The sequence below is a fragment of the Rhinoraja longicauda genome, unplaced genomic scaffold (assembly GCF_053455715.1).
Source record: "Rhinoraja longicauda isolate Sanriku21f unplaced genomic scaffold, sRhiLon1.1 Scf000263, whole genome shotgun sequence".
Lineage (NCBI taxonomy): Eukaryota > Metazoa > Chordata > Chondrichthyes > Rajiformes > Arhynchobatidae > Rhinoraja > Rhinoraja longicauda.
Window position 1 is genome coordinate 32,252 of NW_027601481.1, and position 20,780 is coordinate 53,031.

Sequence of the window (20,780 nt, forward strand, 5' to 3'; positions counted from 1 at the left end):
TCTTTTCTTCCCCCCCTCTCCCCGGCATCCACCTGGACACACTAATTTTACATCCTCCCTCTCCATCCATTATTTTCCTTCATCTAGCTTCAATTTGCAATATTTTAATTATTTTGTCTCACATCTGTCTTTTCAAGTCTGGCCTTTGTCCACCCATCTGCCTATCACCACCCCCTGCCCATATCTACTTATTACCTGCTAGGCTTTGTGTTGCCCCTCATTTCTTCCAGCTTTTTTCCCCCCCAACAAAGTCTGAAGAAGGGACCGGACCCGAAACAACGCCTGTCGATGTTCTCCAGAGAGGCTGCCTGACCAGCTGGGTTATTCCAGCATTTTGTGTCTTCTATAAAGCTATGTACTGTTTCTTCGCATGAGCCATTTTAGTTTAAAGTCATGCCTGAGCTCTATTTATACTCATTTTGAACTAATAGTTTTATTGGCAATTTCCAAATACTGGACCTCACGTGGTAAGCAAGAGTTGCCATGTTCACTGGCTTAGAAAAAACAATACCGTGGACAAATGTCCTGCTAATGCCAATGTCAAAGCAACCTCAGTTGCTATGCATTGAGCTGTTTTTCAATGCAGTAGCATTACAGTTGCATCGTCATTTGCATTGTCCAAATACCTGTCTTTGCATGTTTATTTTTTTCCTTAGTTATCATAAACTTTTGAAGAAGTTTGTATTTAGTAGAATTACAGAAATACAAACCATGAACGAGGCATTGAAAATGGAAATGCTGAGACCTTTATAGAACAAATCTCTGGTCGAAATGTCAGCCTGAGGTTTGTAGTACCAATGTCTGCTGGATCTCCTGATTGCTAGCCATTTCAACTCCCTGTCCTATGCTCATACCGACATTCTATTTATGGCTAGAGTGAGGCCATACGCAAAATAGTGGAACAGCTGCTCAAATTCCTTTTGGGTAGCTTACAACCCAAAGGTACGAACGATGAATTTTCAAATTCTTGGTAACATCAACTCCCCACTTGCAACCCCTCCTTCTCTGTACCCCATCCAGGTGGCATTATTTCTTCCAATATCCCTCCCCTCCTCCTTTCCCCTTCCTTCCCCCCCCCCCCACCCCCCTTCCTTCTCCTGGCCCCTTCCACCTACATCCCTTCCTCTGGCTTCACATTTCACTCCTCGCCTTATCTGACACCTTTTCATCTCTGTCCACCCATGTGCCCACCTCCCCACAATCAGTCTGAAGAAACGTCCCGACCCAAAACGTGACCTGTCCATGTTCTCCTGGGATGCTGCTGGGATTTATGCGTTATGAGAAATTCTTAGTTATTCCAGCACTTTGTAAAAATAAGGAACTGCCGATGCTAATTTACAAAACAAAAACACAAAGTCACCTTCTGCTTTGACACTTTGGAGCTTGCTTCAGATGGTGGCCTGCACTGAATGGCCAAGAAGGTTCATGTGGCCTTAGCTTTTTTGGCAATGGTTTGTTTCAAGATTTCAGCACATGATATCAATGACTTAACATTGCCCACAGTCCCCTGCAATGTTGGTTAGGTCAATTAGCCACCCTCCACCATTAACATACAATTAAAGATAAGAGAATGCTATGTTGAGCTTGCAACACAGGTGTGCCAGAATTTAAGGTACACTTTCTTTCAGGCTCTTCTTCACCAACCTAGCATTTTATCAATCTGAAGAGTTACAACATTCTCCATGTACGTCTGGTTTGTGACCATGGTCACGGCATCCTACAGGTCCATACCTTGTATTCAGACCAAAATTGGCACTCATTCATCCTTCCTTTATGCCAGTATGTCAAACCATAGGATGTCAGTAAGGAATTTTGACTTTCCCTATATCGACTGGGAATGCCATAGATGCGCAGATTTCTATCAGGAAAGTTTTTTAAATGTAGTTATCCCTAGTGAGGGGGAAACATTGGGGGAGGTGGGGCTTCCATTGGCAAACTGGTCCACAAGTTAAAGTCTTAAGAGGATTGATGAGAGAAGCCGAAGATGTTGTCTGCATGGACTTTAGCAATGCTCTTGATAGGTCCCACATAGTGGAGAAACAAGTGGCTGTTAGAATTTTGACCAAAAAACAAACTGTTGGAGGAACAGACAGCATCTGTGGGGGGAAATGGCCAGATGACATTTCTGATTAGAACTATTGGTTAAAGCTGGTGTCGAAGAGAGGCAGCCAGTAGAAAGGTGATAGGAAGGGGTGGGGAAGGGCTGGCAAATGATAGATAAAACTAGTAAGGAGGGGTTCATTGGCAGATGAGTTAGGTGGGGAGAGGGGCAGAGATAGTCACAAAGGCTAGTGACAAGTGGGAAGACAAGGTGGCAGATGGTAGAATCTGATAACAAAGGAGGATGAGGAGGACCAGAGGGAGGGATGGTGGGTGGAATGGAGTTCCATTCCAGAAGGCGGAGATTAAAGGAACTATGGGAGTGAAAAAAAGATGTGCAAGAGAGGATACAGGTAGATCTGGGGAGGCAGGGGATGGTTTAAACCTGAAAATGGAGAATTCATTGATCTTATTGTTAGATTCTAGGTTACTCAAGTTGAATATGAGGTGCTTTTCTTCCAGTTTACCTGCCTGAGCCTGGCAGTGGAGGAGGCCAAGTTCAGACATATCAAAATAGGAATAAGGTGGGGAAATGAAGTGACTTGCATCTTAGAGCTCCAGTTGGCCCAGAGCGCAAAGCAGCTACCCCCCCCCCCCCATCCAAGAAGGGGAAAGAGTTGTACAGTTTGATCGCCACAGGGAAAAGGCTATCTTGTGGTGTTCTGTGCTGCATCTTGGTGGAACCAGTGCCAAAGGTGCTCCTCAGGTTGACCAGTGTGTCATGGAGGGGGTAAGCTCTATTGTCCAAGATACTTCACAGTTTGAGGAGCATCCTCCCCTCCAAGACCATCTCCAGTTAATCCAACTACACCCCCAGGACAGAGCCAGCCTTCCTGATGAGCTTGTTAAATCTGTTGGCATCCACGGCCTTCACTCTTCTACCCCAGCACATGACAGCGAAGAAGATGGCACTGGCCACCACCATTAGAAGATTAGATTACATGGGATCCACGGTGAGCAAGTCAATTGGATTCAAAATTGGCTCGGTGGAAGGAGTCAGAAGATTATTTTTTCAGATTGGAGGCCTATTACCAGTGGTGTGCTGCAGAGATTGGTGCTGTGTCCACTGTTGTTTGAAATCTATATTCACAAGTTGGATGGCAGTGTGTTGTTAACATGGTTAGTAAGTTTGCAAATAACAGCACAATTGGTGAATAGTGGATTGTGAAGAGGATTATCTAAAAATGCATCAGGAACTAGATCAGCTGGACCAGTGGACCAAAGAATGGCAGGTTGAATTTAATTCGGACAAGTGCAAGGTGTTGCAGGGCAGGATTTACACCGTAAATGGTAGGGGCCTGGAGAGTGTTGTAAAACAGAGAGACCCATGGTTACAGGTACATAGCTCTCTCAAAGTGGAGGGTGATGAATAAGGCATTTGGCATGCCGACATTCATCAGTCAGGACATCGAGTAGGGAGTTGGGACATAATGTTACAGGTGTACTAGTCATTGGCGAGACCACACTTGGAGCATTGTGTGTTGTTCTGAATGCCCACAATAGAAAGGATGTCATTAAGCTGGAAAGGGTGCAGAAAAGATTCACTAAATTGTTAGCGGGATTGCACGGTTTCAGTTAAAAAGAGAGAGGACAGGCTGGGTCTTTTTCCCCCGCAGCATCAGGAGGTTGAGGGGTAATTTTTATAGAGTTTTTTGAAATGATGATGGGCATAGATAAAATAAATGATCCAAATCTTTTTCCCAGGGTAGCAGAGTCGATAAGACTGGAGGCCAAAGGTACAAAGGTTTAAGATAAGCAGGGAAAGATTTAGAAGAGACCAGAAGGGCATTTTCTTTCCACAGAGAGGATGGACGGTGTATTGACAAGCTGTCAGACGAAACTATAGAGACAGATACAATTACAACGTTTAAAAGACATTTAAACAGGTACATGGTTAGGAAAGGTTTGGAGGGATATGGGCCAAACACGGGCAAATGGGATTAGTTTGGTTAGACAACTTGGTCGGGATGATGGAGTTGGGCCTAAGGGCCTGTTTGTGTGCTCCATAACTATGATTCTGAGATTGTGATCCTGTTATGGGCATGTCACAATGGACTACGTTGACTGTTTTTTTAGTGGAACCTCAATGAGGGTCGAATGGATTTGTATGGTTTGCTTGGATTTTAGCAGGCTGTTTAACAAAGTCACTTAATTGACTTACTATACAAGTCCAAATCTGTTGGATCTGAAGGAACATATCAAGTAGAACGTGTAGGATGCTAGTTGATCAATATTACTGGGGGGCAGTTTGCAGTGGGATTCATTCCTGGATCAATTCTTCTTGGTTCTTGGATGTCACTGGTTTGGATTAAATATAAGAAGCCGTGATTAACAAGTTTGTAGATGATGCCAAAATTGTCTGTCTGGTTGATAAGAAGGTTGTAGACTGTAAAAAGATGTTAATGGGTTTTCTAAATGTGCAGAATAGTTGTAAGTAAATTTCAACCCAGAGAGGTGGGAAGTCATGCTTTTTGGAGGCCAAATAAGGGTTGGAAATACAAAACATGTTAGGCAGTGAAAAGTACAGAGGAACATGCCACATGAAATTTGCAGCATAAGTGGATAAAATACTGAGGAAGGCATTTGAAAAATACTTCATTAGCTGTGGAATGGAATATGTGCACAGGGAAAGCACGATAAGGATTGTATAAAACACAAGTTAGGATGCATTTTGAATACAACAAGAAATTTTAGCCATCACATTAAAGTAAGGATGCAATCTCACGAGACAGCAATCAGAAGAGATTTATGGTGCTGTTGCAGGTGATAGAGATTTAGTCATGAGGAAAGCTTGGCTAGACTAAGTTTATTTTTATTTGGAACAAGAATCTGAGATTTATTTGACGCATATATTTTATATGCGAGACCTAAATAAGATGTAAAGGAAGGGCATATTTTCCTTTTCAGTGAGCCAGTAATTAGGGGAGTTTGAGATGTAATAGATAAAAGGATTAGAACATTTAGGAGAAAATAAATTCTCCCAGTCTGTAACATACTACCTGAAAAACGTCAGCACAATTAAAAAGTATTTAAATGGATGCTTCCAATGCTATTATCAACAAAGGACTATGTACCAAAAGTTAGAAGATGGTCTTTGTTTCAAAAACCTTTTTCTTCTCGGTTGACATAATGGGTCTGATAGATTCCTTTTGTAAGTTTCTATGATTATAAGCTTACTTGACCCGATGCTCCAATGGTGTATTTTCTTACTGACTATAGTTTGCAAAATGGCAGCTTGTTGAGCTTATATTGGGGGCACCAGGCAGTGAGAATCCACAAACACTTTTAGGCCTTGAAATCCCGAATGCATTTTGGAACATATTGGTGTAGCCATGACCAATTGGCCATCCTGCCCAACTGAATCAATAGATGTTTGATCTATTCGAGGCGCATTTCATCATGGTGATGTTGGACACAATTGATCCTGCCTTCTCAGTGCTCAATGCGGGGAGAGCTTCTGGACTGGAGTTAGGAAAAATTACCCTTCTCATCTTCTTTAACTATTTTCCCTCTCAACTTAAACCTGTGCTATCTAGTTCTTAACTCCCATACTCTAAGAAAAAGATGTTGAATATCTGCCCTATCTATGCTCCTTTTTACTGAGCCCAAAAACTATGCTCCTTACAATTGGATAAACCTCTGTTTAGTTACCCCTCAGCTGCTTACGTTCCAAAAAGAATAAACCCAGCTCCTACCTTCCATTCTTGGCAGCATTCACATGAACTTCTTCCCCAAGTCCTTAACATTTTTATGGATCTACTTCACATGAACTTGTTTGGTGGTCCACTTCTCCAGCATGCATGAATCAAGGGCGGCACGGTAGCGCAGCGGTAGAGTTGCTGCTTTACAGCGAATGCAGCGCCGGAGACTCAGGTTCGATCCTGACTACGGGTGCTGCACTGTAAGGAGTTTGTACGTTCTCCCCGTGACCTGCGTGGGTTTTCTCCGAGATCTTCGGTTTCCTCCCACACTCCAAAGACGTACAGGTATGTAGGTTAATTGGCTGGGAAAATGTAAAAATTGTCCCTAGTGGGTGTAGGATAGTGTTAATGTACGGGGATCACTGGGCGGCACGGACTTGGTGGGCCGAAAAGGCCTGTTTCCGGCTGTATATATATGATATGATATGATGATGATAATAAGCCTTGATTTTCGACATGGTGTCTGTAGTTTATGACGGAATGTGGCTTCTGAGATGGCTAAAGAGGCTAATGTGGGAAATGCATATTCTTCCACAAATGGGGCAAGAGTTGGCTGATGGGTGGGCATATAGTCAGTTTATGAGGTGATGAGCTGCTTCTACTGCTTCCTCAGGGCTTCCGTGTGCTCCTCAAACATAGTCTAGTTCATCTACCATCTCAAATGCACCGTCTCCACTTTTAATGGTTGTGGGCAGAAGCTCCCAGGAGTTAGTGGGTTTGTTGCATTTATCCAAGTAAGGTCCAAAGGCACAGTTTGCAGCATGGTGACGCAGCTGGTAGAGCGCCAGAGATCCAGGTTTGAACCTGACCTCGGGGCAGTGTCTCAATGGAGTTTGCATGTTCTCTCTGTGACCACGTGGGTTTCCTCCAGATGCCCTGGTTTCCTCCCACATCCCAAAGACGAGCGGGTTTGCAAGTTAATTGGACTCTGTGCAGAGACTGGATGTGAAAGTTGGATATCCTGGAACTAGTGTGAGTGAGTGATTGATGGTCAGTATGGATCTGGTGGGCCAAGAGGCCTTTTTTCCCCACGCTGTATCTTTAAACTAAACTGAATGCCCTTGAATCTTTTCTTCAGTCTACTTGGTAATCTTCTCCTATGACATAGCTCAGAAAAGAGTGACTTTTGTAAGCCTGTTGTTAGGCATGCAACAAATGACATGGCGTGTCTAACATAGCCGCCTGAGAATGACAGGGACTTAGTGTTGGCTTGGGAGAAGTGATTGGCAACTGTGTGTGCAAATTTATGTGCCATCTGCAAACTTGTTTTCGGCAACCTTGGTTTTAGAGTGGCGTCACTGTAGGTCAGACAGTTTCTCATTAATTGGCAGAGGAGGGTTTCTGAAGCACCATCATGAGTGGTTATCCTTTTCAGACACTTGCTGTTGATAACAAACCCTTCTAATCCTCAAGGCTCAAATCAGTGCACTGCCTAATTATTGGAAACCATCGACTAGCTCTAAAATAATTCAAGGCTTTGTTAAAAAGTTAGCAAATGTATTCATATTTGTTAAAACAACTATTTATATTGTAGTTTAGCATAGAAATAAAATGTCAGTGTGGAGTTTCATTTTAATGATTCTTAATAGAAGCCAATTTTAAATGGTAACATTGATGTATTGCTATATGGTCTTCTCAAATATATTTCCTGCTGGGAAAATTGTACTTATGCAGATGTAGTACCATGCTACAGGATTAGTAAACATTAATTTCTTGTGGCATAATTGAATTGGCTTTGGGTGATATGGTATTTTTTTATCATCCTAGTCTCATCTGTTTTAAGAATATTTCATGGGTTATTGCTACCACATCTGTGAGAACCAAGCATTGTTCCCATTGGATAACTGCTCAATCATATACGACATTGTCATATTGAGCTATTTAATCATGATAGTAATGTGCTTCCTATAGTGCACGGGCTTGACAAACCAGTGGGCAGCCCGATGGATGAATGCTGAACTGTTCTATTTGGGGGAGAAACCCAGAAGACTTCAGAATTGTTTAATTCAGTTTCAGTTCACAATTATCTCCCAGCAAGGTTAAACTTGATAGTAGACATACAGCACCATATGTAACAATCTTCAGAAATGTATTAACCATTATTACCCAGACTTAATTGCAAGGCACAAGTTATCATCTGAACTGGCTATATTTATGATTATTATGATGGAATTTCTCCAGTCTAAATTTCCACTGGTTTGGTGACTTGATTAGATGCTTTAAATGTGGAGAATTATGATGAGTATAATCCCACCTATCGGCTCCTAGAGTACTTGCGTTGATATGTGTAGGAAAGAACTGCAGATGCTGGTTTAAATCAAAGATGGACACAAAATGCTGGAGTAAATCAGTAGGACAGGCAGCATCTCTGGAAAGAAGGAATGGGTGACTTTTTGGGGCGAGACCCTTCGTCAGACTGATGTCAGGGAAGTGGGCGGGACAGAGATAGAATATAGGACCAGTCTTACTTCTCCAATTACATTCTGTCTGTCCTGCCCACTCCCCTGACATCAGTCTGAAGAAAGATGTCGACCCGAAACCTCACCCCTTTCCTTCTCCCCAGAGATGCTGCCTGTCCCGCTGATTTACTCCAGCATTTTGTGTCTACATGCTTGTGTGATTAAAATATCAGGCTCGATAAAATGTGGAAAATGCAGAAAATAAGTAAAGTTGAAATTAATGATCACTTTTTTGTTCTGACATGTATTCCAAAGGTATATCAGGTCTAATGCATAAATATTCAATTTCTCATTCAGGGTGAAATTGCAAGGAAGAACTATCTTCAAAGTAAATCAAGCCAACAGGAACTGAGTGTTACGAGAAAAAGATATGATGTTAAGGCTGTCAAATTTAACAAAGACGTGAAGGATAAAATGCTAAATAAACCAGAATCAACAGCAAGTAGATCCATAAGCACAGCAAGATCAGGGCAGAAGCAATTTGAGGATGATTGTGGAAATAGAAATCAGAGGAGCAAGGCTACCACACAGTCATCACAGCAGAAAGAGCAGAAATCAAAGGTGAGAGTTGTGAAAATTGTGAGAAGTTTTTTATTGAATTTTATGCCATTGTGTTACGAAATTATAATCCAAAGACCTGGTTTAGTGTTTTCATCTGAATCAATGCAATATAATGTAATTGGTCATATGAACCATTTGCCTTGTTGCAATTTGGTCCATTGTATTTTTAAGAAAGAAATGAATCATGTGTTCCCAAGTCACCCAGAATAGGTGGTGAATGGCATGGGCTTCCACTCTGTCAAACTGCAGAAAGTGTGTAACCGCAAGAATGAATGAATGAATAAGTTTATTGGCCAAGTATGTGCATATACAAGGAATGTGCCTTGGTGCTCTGCTCACAAATGGCAACACAAACATACAGTTAACAATTAAGAATAAAGCATAAACACATCAAAATAATGATACAACATTAATGATACAACATGTGGATGAAAATAAATCAGAGCAAAAAAGAGACTACAGACTTTGGTTATTGAGTAGAACTACTCGTGGAAAAAAACTGTTGTTATGTCTGGCTGTGGCTGCTTTGACAGTCTGGAGTCGCCTTCCAGAGGGAAGTGCTTCAAAGATTTTGTGGCCAGGGTGAGAGGGCTCAGAGATGATCTTGCCCGCTCGCTTCCTGGCCCTTGCAGTGTACAGTTCGTCAATGGTGGGAAGGCTGCAGCCAACAACCTTCTCAGCTGATCGAACAATCCGTTGCAGCCTCCAGATGTCGTGCTTGGTGGCTGAGGCAAACCAGACCATGATGGAGAAGGTGAGGACGGACTCAATGATAGCAGTCTAGAATTGGACCATCATTGCCTGTGGCAGATTGTGTTTCCTCAGTTACCGCAGGAAGTACATCCTCTGTTGGGCCTTTTTGACTGTGGAGTCAATGGTGGCCCCCCATTTAAGGTCCCTGGAGATGATGGTTCCAAGGAACTTAAATTACTCCACAGATGTGCCCGTGGTGTTGTTGATGGTGAGTGAGGGGAGGGGGAGCACTTTGAAAGTCTACAATTACCATGTAGATTCTTGTGCAGAGACCAGCATGTCACTTTCTGCAGTAGTCTACCCTCCCAGAATGCTCCTCCAAGTTAGCTTGGAGATGGGGGGATTGAAGGCCATTTGAAATTCATCATTAAATTGTGGCTTATATCTTCTTCTTAGGCCCCCTCGACCATGGGTGATGCATCCTAGTTGGCTGCCTGCTCCACACCTCAGCTAGAGCAGCGTCGCTTGTGGCTGAAGAGACCAATGCGGGAGTGCCAGTCTCTGTCGCAAAGGCCACATTTGTCACTCTGGTCTGTTGAAGTTGCTGCGCTCCTTTCTGTGTGCCCGCTTTTCTGCCGCTGCGTTCATCAGTCTCTCTTCCCCCGTTTTGAGATGTTGGTTCAGGGTACCTCTCCACCTTGTACGGTCAGCTGCAAGGCTCTCCCAGGACTCCACATCGATGTCGAGCGCCTTCAAATCTCTCTTGCAGACATCCTTGTAACGTAGCTGGGGGCGGCCGATGGTTCTCCTCCCAGATGTTAGCTCTCCATAGAGGATGTCCTTTGGAATGCGGCCATCCTCCATGCGGTGGACATGGCCCAACCACTGCAGTCTGCGCTGCCTGAGTAGAGTGAACATACACGGAAGGCCAGCGCGAGACAGAATCTCGGCGTTGGACACTCTGTCTTGCCAGGATATACCCAGGATACGGCGGATGCTTCTAAGGTGGAAGGTGTTGAGCCTTCTCTCCAGTCTGGCATATGTAGTCCATGTCTCACTGCCGTACAGCAGCATGCTGTTGACACAGGCGTTGTAGACTGCTATCTTTGTCTTCACTGTCAGCTTTGGATTGGTCCACACTCGAGTTGTGAGGCGAGCGAGAGTTGTAGCTGCCTTCCCAATCCTCTTGTCAATCTCTGTGTCAAGGAGAGGTTGTCAGTGATGGTGGAGCCGAGGTACGTGAACTGATGGACGGCATCAAATTTGTAGTCGTCGATGGTGATGACAGGCGGTGCCTCTGTATCCTGTCCCAGGACGTTCGTCTTCTTCAGGCTTACAGTCAGCCCAAAGTCCATACAAGCCCGATAGAAGCAGTCCATCAATGACTGTAGTTCCTGCTGGGTGTGGGACACAACTGCTGCGTCATCGGCGAACAACATGTCTCTGATGAGAGCTTCACGTACTTTTGTCTTGGCTCGGAGGCGGGTGAGGTTGAAGAGCTTGCCGTCTGATCTAGTACGCAGGTAGATCCCCTCTGTTGCGGTGCCGAAGGCATGTTTCAGGAGCAGAGCGAAGAAAATCCCAAAGAGTGTGGGAGCGAGGACGCAGCCTTGTTTGACGCCACTGCTGATGTCGAAGGGCTCCGAGAAACTGCCATTGAACTGCACCGTCCCCTTCGTGTTGATGTGGAAGGATTCTATCATGCTCTGCAGTTTTGGTGGGCAGCCGATCTTTGGGAGAGCCTTGAATAGGCCATCTCTGCTGACGAAGTCAAACGCCTTGGTGAGGTCAATGAAAGCAATATACAGGGGCATCCGCTGTTCTCTGCACGTCTCCTGGAGCTGGCGAAGGGAGAAGACCACGTCTACTGTTGACCTTCCAGCTCGGAAACTGCACTGTGACTCTGGGTAGACACGTTCTGCCAGCTTCTGCAGGCGGATCAAGATGACCCGAGCAAAGACCTTGCTGACGATGTTGAGGAGGGAGATGCCTCTGTAGTTGTTACAGTCACTCCCTCGCCCTTGTTCTTGTAGAGGGTAATGATCGTGGAATCCCTCATGTCCTGCGGTACAGGTCCTTCTTGCCAGCACTGGCAGAGGAAGCAGTAAGGTAGTCTTGCAGTGCTTAATCAGGTCAGGGGGAATCCCATCACTGCCTGGGGCCTTGCCTGAGGCCAGGCTGTCAATGGCCTTGCTGAGCTCTTCTACCGTCGGCTCTCCATCTAACTCATCCATGGTCGGCAGGCACTCGATGGCGACAAGGGCTGAGGGGGACACAGTGTTCTCTCTCGAGTAGAGGTCGGAGTAGTGTTTCACCCATCTCTCCATCTGCTGGCATTTGTCTGTGATTACTTCCCCAGTGGAGGATTTGAGGGGGCAGTCTTGCTCTGGACTGGTCCTAATGCCTTCTTAATGCCATTGTATATTCCCCTGATGTTCCCTGTTATGGTGGCCGTCTGGATGTCCTCACTAAGCTGTGTCCAGTACTCATTGGTGCAACGCCTGGCAGTCTGCTGAGCCTTGCTCCTGGCAGCCCTGAGGATCTACAGGTTCTTCTCGTTGGCTGACCGCTTGTACTTGGCTAGGGTGGCGCGCTTGGCTTCGATGACGGGAGTCATCTCGGTCGACTTGGCCTCAAACCAGTCGTGTGTCTTTGAGATCTTCTCCCCAAAGCTAGCCAAGGCTGTGCGGTGCATGATGTCCCGCAGAGTTTCCCACTTCTCTGTTGCAGAGTCTCCAGCACATGAGGTGCCAAGTTTTTTCTCAAAAGCCTCTGCAAACTGTTGCATGAGGTCTGGATGGGGCATCTTGCTGACATCGATGCGGGGATTCCCCTGCTTCTTGGTACAGTGGAACCTCTTTGGTTGCAGCCAGATCTTGCAACACACCAAGGAGTGGTCTGTGTTGCAGTCCGCACTGTGGTAGGAGCGTGTGTGGAGAACGTTCTTGAGGGCAGCACGTCTGACTAGGATCAGATCCAGTTGATGCCAATGCTTTGAGCGTGGATGCCTCCAGGACACCTTGTGCTGGGGCTTTGTCTAGAAGTACGAGTTGGCAATGCACAGGTCATGGCAAGTGCACAGCTCGAGCAGTCACTGTCCATTCTCATTCATTTTGCCCACATCAAACTGCCCAAGGCAGGAAGACCATGATTCGTGGTCTGCGCCCACTCTGGCATTGAAGTCGCCCAAGAGAACAAGTTCTGCCTTGCTGGGGATGCTGCTGATGATGGATGCGAGGTTCTCGTGGAACTCATCTGTTGTGTCTGATGTGGAGGACAGTGTCGGGGCATACACGCTGACACGGGTGACCGGGCCTGCGGTGGTGTTGAGGCGGAGAGTCAGGAGTCGCTCTGAGCCATTTCTGCCTGGTTCCACCATGTTCAGCAAGCTGTTCCTTACTGCGAAGCCTACTCCGTGCTCTCTGGACTCGACTGAGTCCTTCCCCTGCCAGTAGAACGTGTAGTCCTTCTCCTTCAATGTGCCCGTGTCTGCCAGCCTTGTTTCCTGAAGGGTGGCTATGTCTACGTTGTCTCTTGAGCTCGTTGTTTATGACAGCTGTTTTCCTCGAATCGCTGATGTCCTTTGGGTTTCCAGAGAGGCCGGTCATCATTGTCTGGACATTCCAAGTTCCCAGTTTTAGAGCTGGTCTCTTTTGATGTGTTCTTTTGTTTGCAGATGCGATGGTTGCGATCTGCTGTTCGGATGGTTCCTAATCCCCGTGCACCCAGTGAGGATAGCAGACCGTGGCGGGACAGCATCTTATTGGCTGGGGCTGCCCAGCTTGAGGCGGGTGGTAGCTGTCCAGTGAGATCCGAAAATCCCTCCCACCGTCGGGAGCAACTCCTGGCGCCTCGCTTTACGCCAATCTAGCAATGACTTGTAACCGGTAACTGTTGCTCCCCGTGTTGTGTCGACGCCGCAGGCGAAGCTGGAGTGTCCTCTCCAGGTTGTAAGTGTAGGTTTGCAGTGATGTGTGATCGGATGCAAGCCTGGGCGATGTCATGAGGACAGGCTGTTGCCCATGCAGCACGTTCCCCCTCTCCACGTCACTGATTGATCCAAAGGAACAGCAGAGCTGTTACGGTTTGGCACCAGCGCCGTCGCAGGAGCTGCCAGAATGAGGTTGTAGACAACGACGAACTGCCTTAGGGACTCCGACTCCGGATTTTCTTGTGGTTTACTCCAGGAGCCTTTTCTATGACTGGATATGGCCACAAGGCAGTGGGGATTTTAGGTCAGAGTTTTCCCTCTCCTAGATGGACTGCCTTCCCAGGCTGACGAGCCTCATCTGCCTGAGACTCGTGGGGACGGGAGTGTCTACCTTCCCATGAAGGTCTATGAAACCTTCCCGCTGGCTTATATCACTCATGTGACATTCTTCAGTCTGAAGAAGGGTCTCGACCCGAAATGTCACCCATTCCTTCTCTCCTGAGATGCTGCCTGACCTGCTGAGTTACTCTAGCATTTTATGATATCTTCGATATGTAGAATATTAATGATCAAGCTGTTGGCAAGCTGAAGATGTACTTTAGGTGTCCTAACAGATCTGGAAATGCCCTTTGGTAAACACCAGCCACTCTCCACATATAGGTGTGATGTGTTGCACTCTCCAGAGCAGCAAAGAGCACAAAGCTTTTTCAAAGGTCTTTTATTGTCACATGTATCAATTCTTCTTCTTGCGTATGGCGTGCACAGCCTAAAGTTGTAGATCAAGGGTAGACATCCAGGCCAGGGCAGTATCTGTTGCTGGGGGGATGGCCTTGATGCCACCAGGGAAAAGCTTAATGAGCAGTCATTCACGATGTGTGGGATGGTCTGGTCTGGATATCCGCAGTTGCAAGCAGGGCTGTCTGTCATCTCCCACTTGTGCAGGTGATGGGCTGTTCTTGCATGGAGGGTGCGGATCCTATTCAGGGTTAGCCATTGCTTGCGATGGAGGTCAAATCCCGGTGGTTTCACTGTGGGGCCTGTGATGACCTCTCCGTTGTTGGTGTTGGCATCTTTCCAGGCTCTGCGCCACTCAGTCTTGGGGTCAAAGTCTTCCAGAAATTTGGCTGAAGACCAGAAGGGTTGTTTGGGGGACTTCAGGCGCATGTTGGGCAGATTGTTCAAGTCAGCATGGATGGGAAGGTCAGGGTTAGCCTCGATGGTGCACCAATCTTTCAACATCCTCTCCCTTCTGCATGTGCTGGGAGGGGCGATGTGAGAGAGGACAGGGAGCCACTGCAAAGGTGTTGACTTAAGTGTCCCTGTGATGACCCGCATTGCAGAGTTAAGGACAGTGTACCAATTAAGGTATAGTGATATTTGTATTACCATTGAATGATGAAAAATAGATATTTTTAAAGTCTGTTGACAATGAAAGTAAAGCTGCCTTCTTAGTTTCCCAGTGAGTCACCATGACTCATCTATTCGACATCCTGAGCCAAATACACATCACTGATCACTTACTGTGCAATATAAACAATTCCATTGTCAACTATGTATCACTATTCTACATGTGTCACTTTCCACTACTGTAATTTTAAAATGTCAAAGACCAGAAATATAACACTCCAACAACAGTTATTATTGTGCACATGATCCATTTTTTCACTCTGCTGACTTCAAATCCACATGGATGAATATAACTATTCATCTTTTTTCCAAAAAGCCACGAGATCCTCATCTCTAAAATCTGTGCCTTACAACATGTCGATCACCTCCAGTGGTTAATAGCAAATGGTACGAATTATCTTTGGTTCATTGCTATTTTGCTTTGAAGGAAAGAAAAATTCTGTGAGTGGAATTAATGGTATGTGTTGAATGTCAGAGTGAAGAGCATTTGTTGATCGTGATTATGAGGAAGTGGCATAACATTCCATTATGATAGGTTGAATCTCAGCAGTTTCTGCACAAGATTGAGTGAACTGTTGCATAGACAGGGATCATTGTACTTGCAAAATTAATGTGTGTTGGATTAGAGTTTAAAAGTCAAGATGGAGGGACTTGGAATGTTACAGACATCGGTCTGTAAGTTCAACGAAGATAGACACAAAATGCTGGAGTAACTCAGCGGGCCAGGCAGCATCTCTGGATAGAAGGAATGGGTGACGTTTTGGGTCGAGACCCTTCTGTAGTTCATGTACCATTGCTCGCCTTTCCTGATCTCAGGCACTCAATCCAGGATTGTGTGAGTTTGCTCCTGTATCCCACTTCTGGGGCTACCTGCAGTCTCGTTGTCTTGGTCTAGCTAACCAGCTTCTTCCTTTTACAAGCAAAGAATATTGGGCTGGATTACCTGACCTGCCTCTTACTGGCTATTTTCTAGACAATTATAATTGCAGAACAAGTGTAGTTCCTCCATCTCTTGCGGTCAGCTGAGGCTACATTTAAAGGGCACAGGCATTATTGATGTTTGAAAAAGATAAGATGATTGGCTTTCACACATGCAATTATAACAGCAACCACAGCAGCAGGAAACAAACATAACATTGAAAAAAAAATCACTGATTCATATAATAAAAGGTTCGTCAAAAACTCCTTATTTTTTTAAATTGAAATAAATCACTGAATCGTATAATAATGGACACTTAAAAAATATATTTTATATTACAAGAATTTTCACCTTGGATAGGATTTATAGCGTGGAGAAATGAAAGGTACAGTCACATATCCTCAAACATGGTCCAAGGCATTAAAATACAGCAATAAATTGCTCGTGGAGACACAAAAGACTGTGGCTGATAGAATGTGGAGCAACAAACAATCTGCTGGAGGAACTCAGTGGGTCGAGCAAAATCTGTGGAGGGGAAAGGAATTGTCTGCCAACTCCACCCTTCCGCTATGCTTACCCGGCTCCGTCTGTCAGTCATCCTTCACCCCTCTTCAGTAAATAAATCACCTCTGGCTCCTGTTTCACCACCTCTCCTCACTGGCTATCTCCCCTCATCTTCACTTCCCGTTCTGATGCAGGGTTTCAACCCAAAACATTGACAGTTCCTATCCTACCCCCACAGAAGCTGCTTTCACTGCTGAGTTCCTCTGGCAGATTATTTGTTGCGCTGATTTAAGAACAAAAAAAAACCTCTCCAATTTATATTTAATGGCATGTTATTTCTGATATGACATTAATAAACACGTTTAGTATTAATTTACTTTTGTGTTTGTGATATTGTCATATTTTTGTTATTTAGTTATATCTGGCTCTTCACATAGCTTCCCAATCTCTTCCTAGATATCTGGTATATTATCTCAGAAGTTCTGAATATTTAAACCAGTTCAGACACAGCAAATGGGTGTCAGTTTAAATCAAACCCAAATGAGGGATTGTTTTGAAGATGGTACTACTTTATGCATACATCATTGAAATTTGCTATTGATTCTGACACCCATTCAAATTTGCACACTTGCTTTTGCAATCTCATTTAACCCCCTATCAAGTCCTGTCTTGATGTTTGAAAAAGACAAGACTGTATTTAGAGCAGCATTTAAATCCATGAACGCCTACTTGTCTGTGATTGGAGTGCAAGCATACTAGTTGAGTTAATTAAAAAAATAAAGTTTTTTTTTCAAACTCCAAACGTATCACTGAGAGGGATAACGATTGAATTTTAAGATATTAAAGTCGGAGACATAGTGTAGTGGGTGCGAACCCGGAATAAGGTGAGGAGCCAGGTGGATTCCACAAGGGTTCTTTAATAGACACAGAACTACTATCATTCACTTCGGCGGGAGACTGTGTGACCAGGAAAATGAAAATGTTGGTGTATTTGAATAATTTGTAACTTTAGATTTGGAGGAAGTTGAAGCAACCAAAATTAATCCCAGAAACCAAAGTCCTAGCATTACCACAGAGTAGCATAGTAATTCTAAAAGGACAAAATAATAGTTGCCAAAGTGTTGGACAATGGGCACCATATCTTTCCTATTGTCAAGTGCATTGATAAGTCTCCATACTGACTGGGTTGGTGGGGATGGAAGCTATCCTCGTTATGGGGACAAGTGAAAACTATGGTGATGTGCTCAGCTCCAGGTCCACAGCGTGGCAAGGTCCTAGCTTGATTGATGCATGGAGCGAAGGTCAGCTGGTCACCAACCAGTGAGCACTCTGTCAAGCTGGCCATCTTCCGACTTGAAACACAGATAAACATCTGCAGTTGCAATGATAGTTGCTGGTCAGTGCTCAGACATTCTGATCAGTAAGATCTTATTGCTCCCTGGTGGAGTACCAAATCCAAGGACAATGGCATTTAAGAGACTTTTCGATAAGTTCATGGATATGCAGGGCATTGATCATGTGCAGGCAGAGGAGATTAATTTATCTTGGCCTCATGTTCGGGCAGAGTGGACTGTTCCTGTGCTGGACTGTTCTATGTCTAGTTAGCTCATTTCTTGAAGTCTATTTACTATTCTAAAGCTGATCAGCAGTAAGTTCTAGAATCTAACAATTGACATGTGGAATGCCCCTTTAAATAGTGGACTGCAGATTGAGCCCTGACTCACGGAGTCATCTTTCCTCAACGTAATTGGCTGGAAAACATGGAAGTGTGTTAATGCCTGGACTGTGGACATTGTACTGCATGGACTGTGCAATTGTTAAAAATCTAAACGTTTCAAGTTTTGGAAGACTTCTTTACAGACCTACTGAATTGAATAACTGGAGCTGCAGATAAGGTTTAACATCAAATGTGGGTGGAAATGTTCAGATGAAGGGAAATTAATAAAGTTAAAGAGAAAGGAGAAGAAACTGGGACATCAAAATAATAATGGTAACTAGAATGTGACAGGAATTGCCTGGTCATACAAATGTAAGAATATACCTCCAATTAAAGTTGTTGGGGGAAATGGTAGCAGGACAAAATTGAAGACTTCATCTGAATTTATCTGAATAGTCAGATGGTGAAATTGTTGATATAATTGAAAGTACATTTCAAAGGAATCTTTTAATATGGGAATATGTAAAAAGCTAATGCTGTAAATTAAATACTTCAAAATGCACAACATTTATAACGATAAGCAGAATGGTGAAATAGAGGTGGTAGTCTAGAGTGGGTAAAGTCAATGGAGAGGATCTTATTGTAGATAATCAAGAAATAGAACCAGTTCTCAGGCGTCAAGGAAAAAAAGGCAGAAAATTAAATTATTGATAAGCCCCCCCGCCCCCAATCAATTATGGTAAAATAGGGCATTGTATAAATCAGAAAATTAGATGTTGACATAACACAGGTAATAGATTAATCATGGCAACCTGGATCTACATCAAAACTGATGTTAACAGGTCTGATATTATGCATTGAGAAGCAATTAATTAATAAACTTGTAGTTAAGGGGCCATTCCTGGAGAAGTCATATTATGATAAAAATCTTGCATAAAGTTTTTAAGTGATTTCATTCGATCCAAAACCAATGTTCTGAATCTAAAGAAAGCAAATTCCAAAGTTAAGATGCAAAACTGGTAGATTACACATAATGGTAGCATTTAAGGAATACATTTATAGTTTACGGTACATAAACATCCCTTTGAGGCACAAAATAATCTCAACAGGAAAAGTAGACTCACTATGCCTAATAAGAGAAACTAAATATATTATTAGATCAAATGAAAAAGGCTTAAAATATTGCCTAAACAGTAAGTCTGAAGAGGGAGAAAATTTTAGAATTTAGTTTTATATTACAAAGACCTCGATAAGAAAAAGGAATGTACTGTAGAATATTGAAAATAGTCTAGCAAGTAACATTAAAACAAATAAAACAGGTAGTAAGGGGGCTGTAAATATGTATGCCCTTACAGACTGAAACAGGATACTGGGACTAAAGAATTTGCAGTTATTTTGCGACAAAATGCCTCCTCGAATGGTATAAAACCACATGTTGAGAATATTGGATAAAATAATGGGACAGAAAGCTAATGGGTGCACTGGAATTGATGATCTGTATCTTGAGAATTTGAAAGATGTGGCATTGGAGATGGTGTGCACATTGGTTGCTCTTTCTCAAAATTCCATCAGGTCTAGAAAGAATCCCATTGTTTTGTCAGGTAGCTAATATAACCTCCCGATTTCTGAAGGGAGAATGAGACAAAACGGGAAACTACAGAGTTGATCCTCTGATATCAATAGCAGGGAAAATGTGAGGACATCCATTTTGTCAGAAAAGCAGAGTATGTTTTGAATGGTAAGTGTGTCCTGGCTGTCCTTGTATATGAATCAGTAAACATTAAGAACATAGAACATGGAACAATATTAATATTAATATTAGAAAGGCCAATGACATAGCCTTCATTGTGAGAGGATTTGAGGACACAAGCAAAGACCTCTCCCAGGAATTACATAGGACCCATGTGAGGCCACAACTGTAATAATATATGCAGGTCTGGTCTTCCCACTCCATTGCTAGTATGTATTTTATGAAATAAGAGGAACAAAACCATTGACAAGAGAATAGTCATGCAAGGAAGATGAAAAAGAATGAATGACTCCTGGGTTGGAGGAATTGCATGATGAAGAGAGATTTAGCAGACTGGGCTTATATTCTTGTATAGAGTTTTGTAATGTACAAAATTCTGAAGTGGATTGACAAAGTGGACGGAGTGTGCTATTTCCCATGGCTAGGGTGTCCAAACCAGGCATCACAGTTTCAAAGCCATTCAGGATCGAATTAGAGGATTTTTTAGAAAGACGGCCTTGGAATCTTGGTTACGGAGTATAGAGATCAAAAAGTGTATGGATATTGAAGGATTGAAGTGATACAGGTTTAGTAAAGGAACATGACACCAAGATAAAGATCAACTATGAATATTGAATGAATATTGAATGATAGAGCACATGTGAAAGTTGAATGGCCTATTTTTTCTATTTCTTACAGTTAATGAAGCAGATCAAACTACACTTCCATGTTATTATCAACAGGCTCTATTCTCATGTATTTAATGCAGCCTGTTAATATGGTATTTCAGATTTATTTGTTACAGTTATCAAATCTGAGTTATTAAAGTTAACATAAACATTTAATGTAAACATAAACCAACATTAGATTAAAGAGTGGATGTTAAGATATAAGGAATTTTTCTTTAGGATGATGCAGATACAAAGATGTAGGTTGAAATGGAATTTCCACTTTAACTCGCTTTGGAGCATTGTATTTTTTTGACTTGTGTACAATTAATTACAATTAATTATGCTGTCCAAAATTAATGTATGAACTTAAGAAGATAGGAGCAGGGGAAGAACACCTTTCATCTCAAGCCTTCGTTGTCATTCAATAAGATCATGGATAATCTGCCTC

The 20,780-nt window shown here is 43.5% G+C and overlaps 1 protein-coding gene across 1 annotated transcript in view; it reads left to right on the forward strand.

The window, feature by feature from the left end:
• Positions 1 to 20,780, forward strand: part of LOC144590711 (TALPID3 protein-like) — a gene marked incomplete at its 5' end in the record, with an annotated part of 124,168 nt that overhangs the window by 29,156 nt on the left and 74,232 nt on the right. Inside the window, one exon of the mRNA XM_078395135.1 lies at positions 8,558 to 8,821. Coding sequence (XP_078251261.1) covers positions 8,558 to 8,821 — 264 coding nt within the window. The remainder of the gene's footprint in view (positions 1 to 8,557; positions 8,822 to 20,780) is intronic.